This window comes from Sarcophilus harrisii, chromosome 2, assembly GCF_902635505.1.
Source record: "Sarcophilus harrisii chromosome 2, mSarHar1.11, whole genome shotgun sequence".
Taxonomy (NCBI): Eukaryota; Metazoa; Chordata; class Mammalia; order Dasyuromorphia; family Dasyuridae; genus Sarcophilus; species Sarcophilus harrisii.
The window spans coordinates 445,235,471-445,248,640 of record NC_045427.1 but is presented as its reverse complement, the minus strand read 5'-3'; the positions used below and the strand labels follow the sequence as shown (position 1 = coordinate 445,248,640).

The 13,170-nt window shown below is 35.6% G+C and overlaps 1 protein-coding gene and 1 long non-coding RNA gene across 6 annotated transcripts in view; one reads left to right on the top strand and one right to left on the bottom strand.

Annotated features, from left to right (window-relative positions):
• The window catches only part of LOC116421735, a 56,458-nt gene extending 43,536 nt beyond the window's left edge, over positions 1-12,922 (bottom strand). The window contains exons 1-2 of the long non-coding RNA XR_004232237.1: positions 12,596-12,922; positions 12,365-12,488 (exon numbers count right to left, since the gene is read on the bottom strand). This is a non-coding gene — a long non-coding RNA (uncharacterized LOC116421735). The remainder of the gene's footprint in view (positions 1-12,364; positions 12,489-12,595) is intronic.
• The window catches only part of TTLL11 (tubulin tyrosine ligase like 11), a 237,202-nt gene that overhangs the window by 189,759 nt on the left and 34,273 nt on the right, over positions 1-13,170 (top strand). For 3 of the 5 annotated variants that reach the window (XM_031954235.1, XM_023507392.2, XM_031954237.1), the window contains one exon: positions 9,131-9,237. The exons of 1 other annotated variant lie outside the window; for it this stretch is intronic. In XM_031954235.1, coding sequence (XP_031810095.1) covers positions 9,131-9,237 — 107 coding nt within the window. Of the gene's footprint in view, positions 1-9,130; positions 9,238-9,359; positions 12,211-13,170 lie in introns of those variants that run through there. One more of the 5 variants, XM_031954236.1, reaches the window with a different exon arrangement.

Genomic DNA, 13,170 nt, shown 5'->3' with positions numbered 1-13,170 from the left:
GTCAGTCCCATGCTGCCTCAGATCAATGGAAGATAAACCATATTTCTGTCTGTACCACCTTTCTGATAACTGCTAAAGTACAAAACAAAAAAAAAAAATTCCAATTTTATTTCCAATGTCCATCTCTTGTAATGTGTTTGCATAGCTCAGCAACTTTACTAGTGAATTATGTTAATGTCAGCCTGGCCATATTATATTTCTCTTTTCTACCAATAAAATGAGAAATAATGAAATGTCTCTCTCTTGTCTAGACTTAGCTCCATAAGGCATATTTTTATATTTGCCTCTCAGTAGGTATATAAGAACTGAACACACTGTCATTTATCAAACATCCTTCTTAAAATTTGCTAGGGTGAACAGAATTGTTTTTTGGGTTTTTTTGGTTTTATTTTTTTTTTCCAGATCCAGAAATCTGCTTTGACATCTTCTTTTGAGGAAAAATGCCTTTTAGTTCTTTTCTTTCTGTTAAAATTATTAATTTCAGGACAAATTGTGCAATTCATGTTTGTTGTTGTTTAGTAGTATTAGCTGTTGTCCTACTCGTCATGATCTCATGAATGTTATTGTCCATGGAGTTTTCTTGGCAGAGATACTGGAGAGATTTGCCATTTCTTTCAAAGGTAGTTTAAGACAAACAAATTATTTAACTTCTGTTCAGGATCACATAGCTAGTAAGTGTCTGAGGTTAGATTTGAACTCAGGTTTTCCTAAATCTGGTCTTAGCACTTAGCACTGAACCTCCAATTCATTATGCCCCTCCAACCTCTTAGCCCCAGTTCTTATAAAGAACTTTTAAACACATTTACCTTCCTTGCCTGTATCATTTGTTGCCTTCACAAGAAGATTCTAATAGTCATACAGATAGATATTTGTTTATCTCTACAAACTAACGACATCTTACAGTTTTATTAAATTTAACATTTAATATAATTTTCTTTCCTCCAGCTTTACTAATCAGTCTTATGTAAAATTTTGAATCATAAAATGTTAAAGTTAAAAGGGACCTTTAAAACAAAGGATTTTAGAACATTGAACATTAAAGAAAGATAGAACTTTAGGACACAAAATGTTAGTATAGGAAAGGATATCAAAGGTCAGATGGTTCAAGTTTTTCAACTTATAAGTGTAAATTGTATAAAAAGTGTGAGTGTAAAGTGTAAAAACTGTAGCCAATCAGTTAACAAGCATTTATAGCAGGTACTGGGGGTAGAGATAGATACTAGGAAGAAAAAAGACAAAAAATGAAATAGTTCCTGTCCTCAAATAGCTTCTTTTTTAATCAGGAGAGATAGGGGCTTATCTTATATATACACAGCAAATGCAGAGTAATGTGATGAAGAAGCACTAACAACTGGGGAATTGAGAAGGGGGTCATAGAGAGAATAAGATTTGAGCTGAGTTTTGAAGAAACTAAAGTTGAGGAGAGCATAAAATCCAGGCATGGGCATATAGTCTCTTTAACAAAGGCAAAGAAATAATAAAATGTTGTTTGTGAGAGACAGAAAAAAACAAACCCCAATTGGCTGAAAAAATTAAAGTGTGTGTGAAGGGGGTTGGTAGGATATGATTAGGCTAGAAAGTTAGGTTGGCATCATCTTGTGAATGGTTTTAAATGCCAAACAGAGAAGTCTGATCCTAAGGAGATCATTGGAGTTTATCGAATAGACAAACATTATGAGCAAATCTTTGATTTAAGGAAACTACTTTGTCAGCTGTATGGAGGACAGATGATAAGGGAGACAACCCTGAGCCAGAAAGAAAAATTGGAAGACTTAAAATAATCCAGATAAGAGATTATGAGAGAGCCTGAACTAGGTGGGTCATCATGTAAGTGGAGAGAAAGCATGGATATAGAAATGTTAAAGAGATAGAATTGATAAGATTTGACAATTTTATCAACGGAATGAAGGGTATGTGGAATTGAAGATGATTCTGAGATGACAGATCTGTATGGAAAGATGGTGGTATCCTTAACAGAAAAGAAAAGTTGAGAGCTAGGGTGCATTTTAGGAAAAAGAAAATGAATTCTGTTCTGGTTATGTGGAGTTTAAGAGGCCTATAGGACAACCATTTGGAAAGGTCCAACATTTCCAAACAATCTCTCTTGCAGATTGTACCTACAGATGTACATCTTGCAGATATACCTACATCCAGATCAACATTAAAATATTCTGCCAAAAGTAGTGTCTTTTAAAGCCAGATGGCAATGTCTACTAGCAAGCAAGAGGTTCAGAAACAGGAAAGCTTTTAATATACTTGCATGTGATTCCTACATTTGACTTATCATAATTCAGTGCTGTACTGAATATAGTTCCCTTGCCAACAAGTTCTCTGCATGAATCACTTCCTAAGTTAGAAATCTATATGGGTCTCAAAGCTTTCTTTATAGGCCCAACAAAAGAACTTCAACTTCAACAAACATTTATAAAGTTCCTATTATGTGCAGAATGGGGTACTGGGAGTGATATAAAAATTAAGTAATACATTATCCCTTCCTTTCTAGAACTCAGTACCAACAGAACAATTATAACTCATACACAAATAATTATAATAATAATTCACATTTCTATGGTGTTTTAAAACTAATTTTTCCCAATAGTACCCTGAGGTAGATATGGTACAAGGTTAATTATTTTGATTTTATTTATAGAAAGATTGAGGCACAGAATAATGAGCCATAGTGAGTATTTGGGCTAAGATATGAGAGAGGTGTAAACCAACCACTTTATGTGCTCACAGGAGGGAAGAATTATTTTTAACTTGGGAATATTGAAGAAGACTTTCTGGCAGAGGTGACATTTTAATTTGATCTTAGAGAATATGTAGAATATGAGGAGGCCTAGTTGTGGCAGGGGAAAGCAAGTCTAGCATTGGTAACAGCCTAAGTAAAAAGCTTGGAGTTGAGACAAAGTTGGGTGGAATGAGAGGGCTTTCTAATTTAGTTAAAATATAGGTCATAAGAGAAATAAAGTTATCATTAAAGAGGCAGAATAGTGACAAATTATGGCTTTGGAAGTTATGATTAGAAATGACAAAACTCCTCACTTGATTTCACATTATGACCTATGATTTAAGCCAGAAATTATTCCTACATATTTTTCCTAACATGGTTAATTATTTGCTATTGGGTTAATTGTTCTGGTTGATACAGAGCTGCCATATATATTGCATATGTATTAGCTATTTTCAACGAATCTGAAACATCACAGAAGCCACTTATTAAGATCATAGAGCTTAGAACTTCAAGTAGCCTAGAATTCTAGTACTGCTGTCTCATTTTATAGATGAGAAAACTGAGGCCCAGAGAGGTAAAGCAATTCAGAATTTCAAACCCAAGTTCTCTGACTCCAAATTCAGAATTTGTACCATACATTAATTATTTCCCTTAATATAGGCATCTTCTCTCACCCTACCTTTATTCTGTTTAGTGCTTTTTTGGTCATGTCTGACTCTTCATGACCTCTTTCAGGATTTTCTTGGCAGAAGTACTGGAGTTGCCATTTCCTTCTCTAGCTCATTTTATAGATGAGGATACTGATGCAAATGGGGTTAAGTGACATATCTAAGACCACATAGCTGGAAAGTGTCTGAAGACAAATATGAAATCAGGAAGATGTCTTCCTTGACTCCAGGCCCAGTTCCCTAACCACTGTACCACCTAACTGCTCCTGCCTTTACATCATCTCTCATGACTCCGTTAGATGAATTTTGTTTTAACCAAACCAGTTTTTCTCAGTTCCTCCCAAATATAGCTTGTACCTTCCCTCATTCACACTGCTATTTTACTGTGAGCCTTGTCTAGAAGCCATACACTAGTTCTTTTGTCCATCCTTTAAGGTAATCCAAGTCCCACTTCTTCCACAAAACCTTTCCTGACCACTTTAGTGGGGAATGTAATGTAGTGAAAAGAAATTTGGAGTAAAAAATCCTTAGGCAAAGTACATGACCTCCTTTAGTCTTAATTTCTAGCTACAAAATAAAGGGGTAGACTGAATGACTCTAAGATTCCTTCTAGAATTTAGTCTTGTGATCTTCTGACATAGGTTCCTAAGACCTTGGGCAAGGCATCATCTCTATAAGGTGGGAATAAAAACACTCGAGCTATGTACTTCCCAGAGTTATTATAATGGTTAAAGGTTACTATTTATGGGACTCTACATTTAATATCTGTAAGAAACCTTAGAAATCATATAATCCCAGGGTTCTTAACTTTTTGTATATGTCATAGACCTTTCTTTGAAATTCTGATGAAGTTCATAGACCCCTTCTCATAATAATGTTTTTAAATGTGTAAAATAAAAAATCTATAGGATCACAAAGAAAAGCAATTTTATTTTTAAAAAACTTACCAAACTATAAAAGAAGTTCATAGACTCCAGACTAAGAACCCCTGATTTAGTCCAACCCCTTCTTTTGCAGATGAGAAAATGGAAACCAGAAAAATGAATTGTCCATGATCAGAGAGATACGGCAGCACAACTAGTATTATGACTCAGATATCCTGCCTCCCAGTTTCACATCTTTTTTACTCACAATTGTTGCCTCTCTAACAAATGTTAGCATCACCTATACTTGTTTGGTGTCAGTGGAAGGGATTTGTTATAATGGATACAGAATAAGTGGGGAATTCTCTTTGGTAAATTATTGCTCCTGCTGTGGGTTTGACACTTCTATTTTCTAGCTGTCAGAAAAAGTGACTTTATACTAGTGGTCAGTTAGACTTTCCTTTTTATACTCCATTAACCCAAAGAGCAGGGTAGGCAGAACTCCTATCAGCTAATTGGCAGTCAGTACAGGGAACATTGACATGATAATTAAACAAAATACAGAATCATCACTAATGATGTTGAAAATTTGCAATCAAAATTACTGTGATACCTCAGGGAGGACTAGAACAAGAAAAATATGGAGTCAGCCATTTAAGCAACAAGGTCTCAAAGTCTAAACTGTCAATGAATCCTGCCACATTTTGGCTGAGAACTGGGGTAAGAGGATACTGACATGCTTTGAAAGCTCTCCCTGGGAAGTAGTCAGTATTTTTGAACTGATGTCCTATCAAACATTGCTTGGAAAAGAACAGATTTAGCCATGTAATTTGAATGCATCCCTATACAGTTATCTTAAAATAACATTGATACACAGTATTTCTATAAATCAGTGACCTCTTTGTGTTTGGTACCCCTCTACCACTGTAAATTTAAACCCTTCATACCCTCTTATCTGATATAATTCATGTCCATATCTTTCACTGAATCCTCTGTATAAAATCCTTCCATGTACTAAAGATCTTCCTCTGGTTCTTTTTAGTGTTTGCAATAGCAGTATACCAAAACCAGTAGACCACCCAAACCTACCACATTGGGGTAAGCTCCCCACGGATGCCATGGATATTATATAGGAAACATTATTTGATCCTAAAACTAAGCAAAGTATAAACAAATTACCATGAGATATACAAGGAAAAAGGTCATTTCTGACTAGGAGAATCAAAGTGAGTTTCCTTGAGGAGGTAGCATTATAGCTTGTCCTTGAAGAAGGGGTGTGATTTCAGCAAAGAAATTAATGGATTGTGGCAGGGCAAGATATTCCAGGTATAGGGAATGAAATGCACGGTAGTGGGGCAAGCAGATGGCGCAGTGGATAGAGCACCAACCCTGAAGTCAGGAGGACCTGAGTTCAAATATGACCTCAGACACTTAACACTTCCTAGCTGTGTGACCCTGGGCAAGTCACTTAACCCCCGTTGCCTCAGGGGGAAAAAAAAAGAAATGCTCAGCAGTACAGTTATTCGGTTTTTCTACAATATATTTATGCACATGAGGAAGGACCCATAGTATGCAACAGATCTGAAAAGATAGAAAGATGCCAAGGTCTTGCATGTCAAGCTGATTTTTTAAATAGTTAATTCAGTAGGAAGTAGGGAGCCTCTGAAGATTTTTGAGCAAGAGAGTTAGCTGTGCAGATCATACCTGTGCTTTAGGAAGTTAACCACCAAGCATTTGTTAAATGCTTACAATGTTAGAAGAACTGTGTTATGTGGGATACAAAGAAAGACAAAAATAGTGCCTACCCTCAAGAAACTCATCTTCTGGTGGGAAAGAAAACATATAAATAACTCTGTATATAAAAGGTGTGTGTGGGGGGTGGTAAATAGCAGATAATCTTAAAGGGAAGGTACCACAATCAAATGGACATTTGGGGAGGAAAGGTGGAAGATCAAGAAAGGTCTCTTGTAGAAGTTGAGATAGGAGCTAAATCTTTAAGGAAGTAAGGATGCCAGGAGGCAGAGATACAGAAGGAGAAAATGCTAATGATAGAAGACAACCATTGAAGAGAGATAGAGTCAGGAACTATCATTATTATAAAGTAAAGGGGAGAAACTAAAGGTGCTAAGAGCAGTTAGAATATTTTAATTGTTCAGGTGAGCCATGAAAAGGGTCTAGACTGAGGTAGGGGAACTGAATGGGGCAAAAACAATGAATGGGTATAAAGGGTGAATTAACAGAACTCACTAATTGATTAAGCATAAGAAGTAAATAGAGAGAACCAAAAATGAATCTGAGGGGGGATAGATTGGTTGAGAGAATGGTGGCATTAACAGAATTAAGGTAAGGAGGTCAAATCAAGTTAAAACTTTTATTAAGAACTTATTAAGGACCAGGCTATTAAATACAGATTTAGAAGAAAAGATAAGGAATTTGGTTTTAGAACACTAAATTCGAGGCACCATCAAGACATAGGAATTGGAAACATGAATGTCACCTTGGATTCCACTTAATTCTGTCATATCATTTTACAGATGAGAAAACTGAGATCCTGAAATAAATCTTTCAGGTTTAGATCTTAAGAGAGGGAGGTCCTTAAACCTCCAGGTGCCCTTTGAATCTTTAGGAACATCTGCCTACTCAGGTCCTTTTCAAAAAGTTTATACAAGGCCAATTCCAAAACACCACTCATCTCCAAGAACCCCTTTATCAGTCCAGAAGGAGAATAAAAGAGTATGAGCTCATCTCACTGCTGAGTGTTTAGGGAGAATATGGTGGATTTTCTTGCTTATATAAAAATCCTTAGATGACAGATTGAAAGATGGGAGAAACTCAAAAGCCTTGAACACTCCTGTGTGTAAAATTGGCTCTTGGGACTCATCTGTGGAGCATTTTAAATCTGAAATTGCTTTTGGACAGCAATAATGTCTTCAGTCTATGCAAATGATACACTGTTATCATTTGATCATCCAAGCATATACCGTCAGCTGCCTCAACTTTAACATCAGAGCCAGGGAGTGTTCTTTGCCTTGAGCTTTGGGATTTGTCTTTTCTTCTGCTTCCCTGAGACTAATCAGTATAGAAACCAAGATGAACAGTGAAGACATGGGCACATCTGTTAAAAAGAAATGTTGTTCCTTCGAGGCCTTATGGTCTTAAAGCGCTGCAGTGATGTGGACAGATGTATGGGGACAAACAGACATCAACACTAAGACAAATTGACTAAATCAATCAACATCTTCACAAAATACATCTATTAATGAAAGGAAGCACGAATAGAGAAAAGAAGAATTTTATCTTTATTTAGCCTTTGTCTCTAGGCATAGAACAATCTCTGGCTTCAGTTTTAAAGTTTAAACATTTAGCAGTAAATGCTTGCATAATTATAAGATGTAATCTCCACCTTCAGGAAGCCTTCTCTGTCTGATTCCCCCTCCTCCTTCCAGAAACTAGTAATAATGCTTACATTTCAATGATGTCTTGAGTTTTGCAAAACACACACATAACATATATTATTCATGTGTGTGCACATATATAAATGCAGGCATATATATATATATATATATACACACATACATATATATGTGTGTGTGTGTGTGTGAACACACACAGAGTTTTGTCCATCACAACAATCTTATTAGGTGGATATTATGTATGTAATACTTTGCTTTATACTTCTGTGATATATTTGTTATGGAATATTGTTTGTAATAGTTATATGTATTCTCTCTTATCCTCCTACTAAACTGTAAGTATCAATTCCTAAGTCTTTGACATCCAAAAGGAACTAAATACATATTTTTTATGAATGAATGAATATAATATAACTTGAATGCATAAAGAGCTAGGTGGTACTCAAAAAAAAATCTATAAAAATCTCACAGAAACCACAGAGTTTTTATAGATTACTTAATCCAATCCTCCCTTTTATAGAGTGAACTGAAGCTCAGAGAAAAACAAGTTGCCCAAGATTATGCAGTTAGTGTGGCAGAGTCTGGACTAGATTCAGACTTGTTTAATGCGAAAAGTACTGGAATTATAATTAGAAGCTCAGGGGTTGAGACCTAGTTCTTCCACTTCCTAGTTATGTGGCCTTAAGTCATTTTCTCTTTCTGATCCTCAGTTTCTCAATCAGTCCATGCTTTGTCTCCTTCCCTCATAGGCCTATCAGGAAAATCAAAATGAGATGAAATGTGAAAGTACAACTATAAAACATCTCCCAAATGAGGTTCTTGCATGATCTTATCTACAAAACTGTTGTGAGAAAAGGCCTTTGTAAACACTAAAATACATAAATATGTAAACTATAATCATTACTATTTAAGTACTTCAAAAGACCCACAAATATTCTCTTTTCACTAGTGTTGCTTTTAACCTTTCCATGTCAAGATTAATTTTTTTTATTTTCTGTGATCAAAAAAGTGCCACCCTGAAATCTATCTCTCTAGTGAGAATATATCCACACTTAGGCTGGTCAACTCCTGTCCAGCTCTGTAGAATGTATTGGGCCTTTGTTAAAGTATAACTTTCAAGACCCTGGAGTCACCTTCTTAACCTGATATGACATTAGAAGAGAACTTTGGGGAAAGATAATAATGATGTTAGTAATGAGCAGTATGCTGATGATGAAGATTTATTAGAATAATGATAATTACAATGATGATGCTAGTAGTAATGGTGTTTGCGGTAAAGATGGTGATTATAAGGATATTGGTGGTCATAGTGATATTGTTCATAATAATGATAGCATTGATAATGATAATATTGATGATAATATCAATGTTAAAGGTGATAGCTGTTTTCAACTTTCCCTATTCTTGCTTATATCACCCCTATTGTAACGTATTTCCTAAATATCTGCACAGGAACTGCAAACTCAGTAGCAGCACCTTCTCAATGGCATCTGTAGATATTCTGTATATTGACATAACAAGAAGATGGAACTCCTTTGGCCTTGAACAGAAGGAATCAGGTAATCCATTTTTTAAAATTCTCTTGCATAGACTGGAATAGCAAACAAGGGAGTACTTTCCTTTCTAGGGATGCTTATTAATACTTCAAGGGAAAAAACTTATTGAAAATTTTCCTTCACAGGCCTAATCTTTACTTCTGAGCAGAAAAGATTCACATTATCTATGATGTCTCAGAAAGCAAGGGTCATCATGACCACAGACTTCAGAAAACGGTTTCAGAAACATTCTCCCTCATCTCTTCCACCAAGGGGCATATCTCTTGGTGGGAACACAGACAAGGCCTTCACACCACATTTTGACTATTAACACATCCATCCCACAATTCTTTCTTCCTAGGAAATCTTACTAATTGTCTCATATTAATGTCTGTCCTTTTTTGTGGTTCACCCCTGCTAGCTATCACCATTAACATTACTTTACTTAGTAAGAGAGGAGTTAGTAGTTTTCATTTTTAACAATAAGCACGATTAAAAGTTGCTAACCCTGCTCATTGGCCCTAGAGTGATTACCCAATTTATCCCCTCCCCTAATTTTTGTTTTTGAAATGAAATCCAAGTTCACTGAATAATGCAATTCATTGGCTGAACAAGGTGAGAGCCTCTATCACAAGGCTGCGTTTGGCAGCTGCTTTACAATCTTTGCATTGGCAGTAGGGAGAGAGACTTGAAATCCAGCTCCTTCAGGGTAAGTATTCTGATTAATTATCATTTGAGGACTTAGAGCTCTGTGTCACAATCACACACTGAAATTTCTGCTGATGCTTTCATAAAAGCAAAAGAAGTGTTTGGCTCCAGAGCCAAATACAGATGATAGCAGGATTCTGCAGTGGGGAGAGGCCAGGATGAGGGGGAGGGGGTAGAGCGGAATTATTAAATATTGAAATTGATCGGGTGCAGCAGTAGGAAGCTATTTATCATGTTTATTGCTTCCCACTAACATCACCATCTGGCCCATTGTTCATTCAGGATTAGCTTTTCAAGTTCTGGTTGCATCTTAAATTGCTCTGTAGTAGGAGGCCTAGCTTAGAGCTGTCCAGGATATGCTTTCCTGGGGTGAGGTTTTTTTGGGGTCTGCTAGTGTGTTTTTACTTTTGCTGACCCAGATGGAGAAATGAAGAAAGAACTTATTTTTAGCACAGTCTAACAAGCAGAATCATGAGCTGTAAATAATATAGCTCAACATTCCTGTGAGGTAAATAGTAGGAGTACTTTGATCCTTCCCATCCTACAAATGAGGGAACTTAGGACAAGAGAGGTACAATAATTTGTTGACAAACACACACAAAAAATAAATATTAAAACCAAGACTCTAGTCCAGGTTGTCCAACTTCAAATTCCAGCATTCTTTCCAGCATACCCTTCTGCCATACTTACTTTTCCAAAACCATTCATTCATTCAGCAAATACTGATTAAACACTTAATATATTCGATATACTTGCAAATATAATACTCAGTCCCTACATTATAAAAAGTCATTAGCTTATGAGTGATAAAAAGATAAAAAAATATATAATATAAATGAGAATTTGATTCTAGGAAATGACTAGAATTTAGAGTATATAAAAAGAATACAAAGTGCTATGAGATTTTAGGAAGGATAAACGAATGGAAAAGGCATCATTTGAGCTGGGCCTTGCAAGATGAGTAGGCTGTCAATAAGCAGAGCTGAGCTGGGAACATTTGATTTTAGCAATCCTTACTTTACAGAGAAGTCTAGTAATAGAGCCCTGGAACCTTCATGGAAAGATATCACTTGAGAGCCAGGTAAATTATTATCTCCAGCTTAGATGACAAAAGAGAAAATTTGTTTCTGAATGGGTATCTGTAGCAAGCTGGTGACTACAGTCTCTAAGTGTCGTATGAGACCAAAAAATATGAATAATTCTCTTAGGGCAAAGTTAGGGAAACTTCTTTGGGCACAACTGACTTTGTGGCCAGTACACTAATACAAACTTCAACCATTTTGCTTTCCTGTGGTTATGAAATGAAGAGAGAAATCATTCGACTACTCTGAAATGGAAGACAAAGGAGTTACTGATAGTGGTGGGAATCTGGCTTTCATGTTTCCTGAGAAGAGTTATATTGAAGCTTAGGAATTGAATGCTATTAGAGCCAGAAAGAAACATAGTATTAAATGCCTACTATGTGTCAGGCACTATGCTAAATGTTGGGGATACTAAAAGAAAAAAAAAGCACAAAAGACAGCCCCTGTCCTCAAGCAATTCAGTGTCATAAATCATAGAATTAGGTCACAAAATGTTGGAACACAAAAGGTTCTTAAAACATAGAGTCATAAGATATTAGACCTTTAACCATTTAGTCTAATAATAATAGATTTATAAAATCTTTTATTTTATACATAAGATGCTGAACCTAAGAAAAGATAATTGACTACCCAAGGTAATAAGTAGAGTTAGTGATCAAGCTATCCCACCTCTGCTGACTCCAAAGTTCAAAGGTCTGGAAAAAATTCAGAAGTCATCAAGACCAGTCCCTTTATTTTACAAAGAAGAATCTGAGCCCCAGAAAAGTTGAAAAAATTACCCAGAGTTACATTATCAGTCAGTGTCTAAGACAAAATTTAAACTCAGGTCTTCTTGATTCCAAGCCCAGTACTTTCCCCTTTGTCTCATTGTCTGTCACTGTCTGTTACTAAAATAACTGTCTTTTATTGGAGTCAACAGAAAGCCATAGTTTTGTCTTCAGACTTTCAGAGGTCAGATAATACTATTAATAATCTTCTGTTTAAATGGAACTTGATGGTTTTCAAAGTATTTTCATGTCCATTTTTTAATTTGTCATCATAATCCTGGCTTTGGGGGGGGGTGATGAATAATAAACAGTATAAATATTGGTTCCATTTGACAGATGATGAAATTGAATCTTCGGGGAGTAATTTTGTTGTAAAGTCATTTTTTCAATTGTGTCAAACTCTTTGTAAACCCCATTTAAGGTTTTCTTAGCAAAGATACTGCAATAGTTTGCCATTTCTTTTTCCAGTTCATTTTACAAATGAGAAAACTGAACCAAACAAAGTTAAGAGACTTGCCCAATGGCACACAGCTATTAAGTGTTAGAGGTCAAATTTGAACTCTGGAACATGACTCTATTCACTCTGCCACTTACCTGTCCTAGAGATGAAAAGTGACTTGCTAATCATGATAGGGCTAAAATGGCAGCACCAGAACTGGAATACAGATCTCCTGACAACGATTTATTCAATGATTTCTTCAAATGGTATCAAATATATCTGAAAAGAGAAAGATAATAAATATATTCTATCTGCTTTAAGGAATGGCTTCAAGGATTTTTTTTAATAATAGAAATTTTATCATCTAAAAGATTCAATTTTCTTACCCTTAACTTTTCAATATATTTGATGATCAGATATGTCCAACAATTTCATGGGCTGTCTCATGAGACATAAAAAGTCTTCAAGTGGAGGCTGGATTATTCCTTCTCAGGAATGTTCAAATAAGAGTTGATACCCTGTAGATGATCTCTAGGTATGCTTTCAATGTTCTAATGCAGGATTTCTAAAGCATATTTCAGTCTTAACCATATGTATTCTAAGTCTCTGTTCAGCTCTTTTTGTGTTCTAATATTCTGTGTTCTAGCTCTGACACTCTATGAGCTAACATTTGTGCTTGAAGAATTCTAGCTCTAACATTCTATATTCTATGTTCTTTTTCATTCTGAGATTCACAATTCTAGGTTCCTAAGCATCATATCAAAATGACTATCTGTTTACCTATCTTCCAATATTTTACAATATAGTTTTGAAGGACTAATGATGTGTTTTCTCTTATCTCCCTATTTTACCAAGGCTGGAAATAGTGATCACTCACAGCCTAATCCTATTACTAATTACTATGAGAGCTTTCTAACCTATTCTATTTTCAAACTGGGCCAGTTTGCCCCTCTTTAGGCAA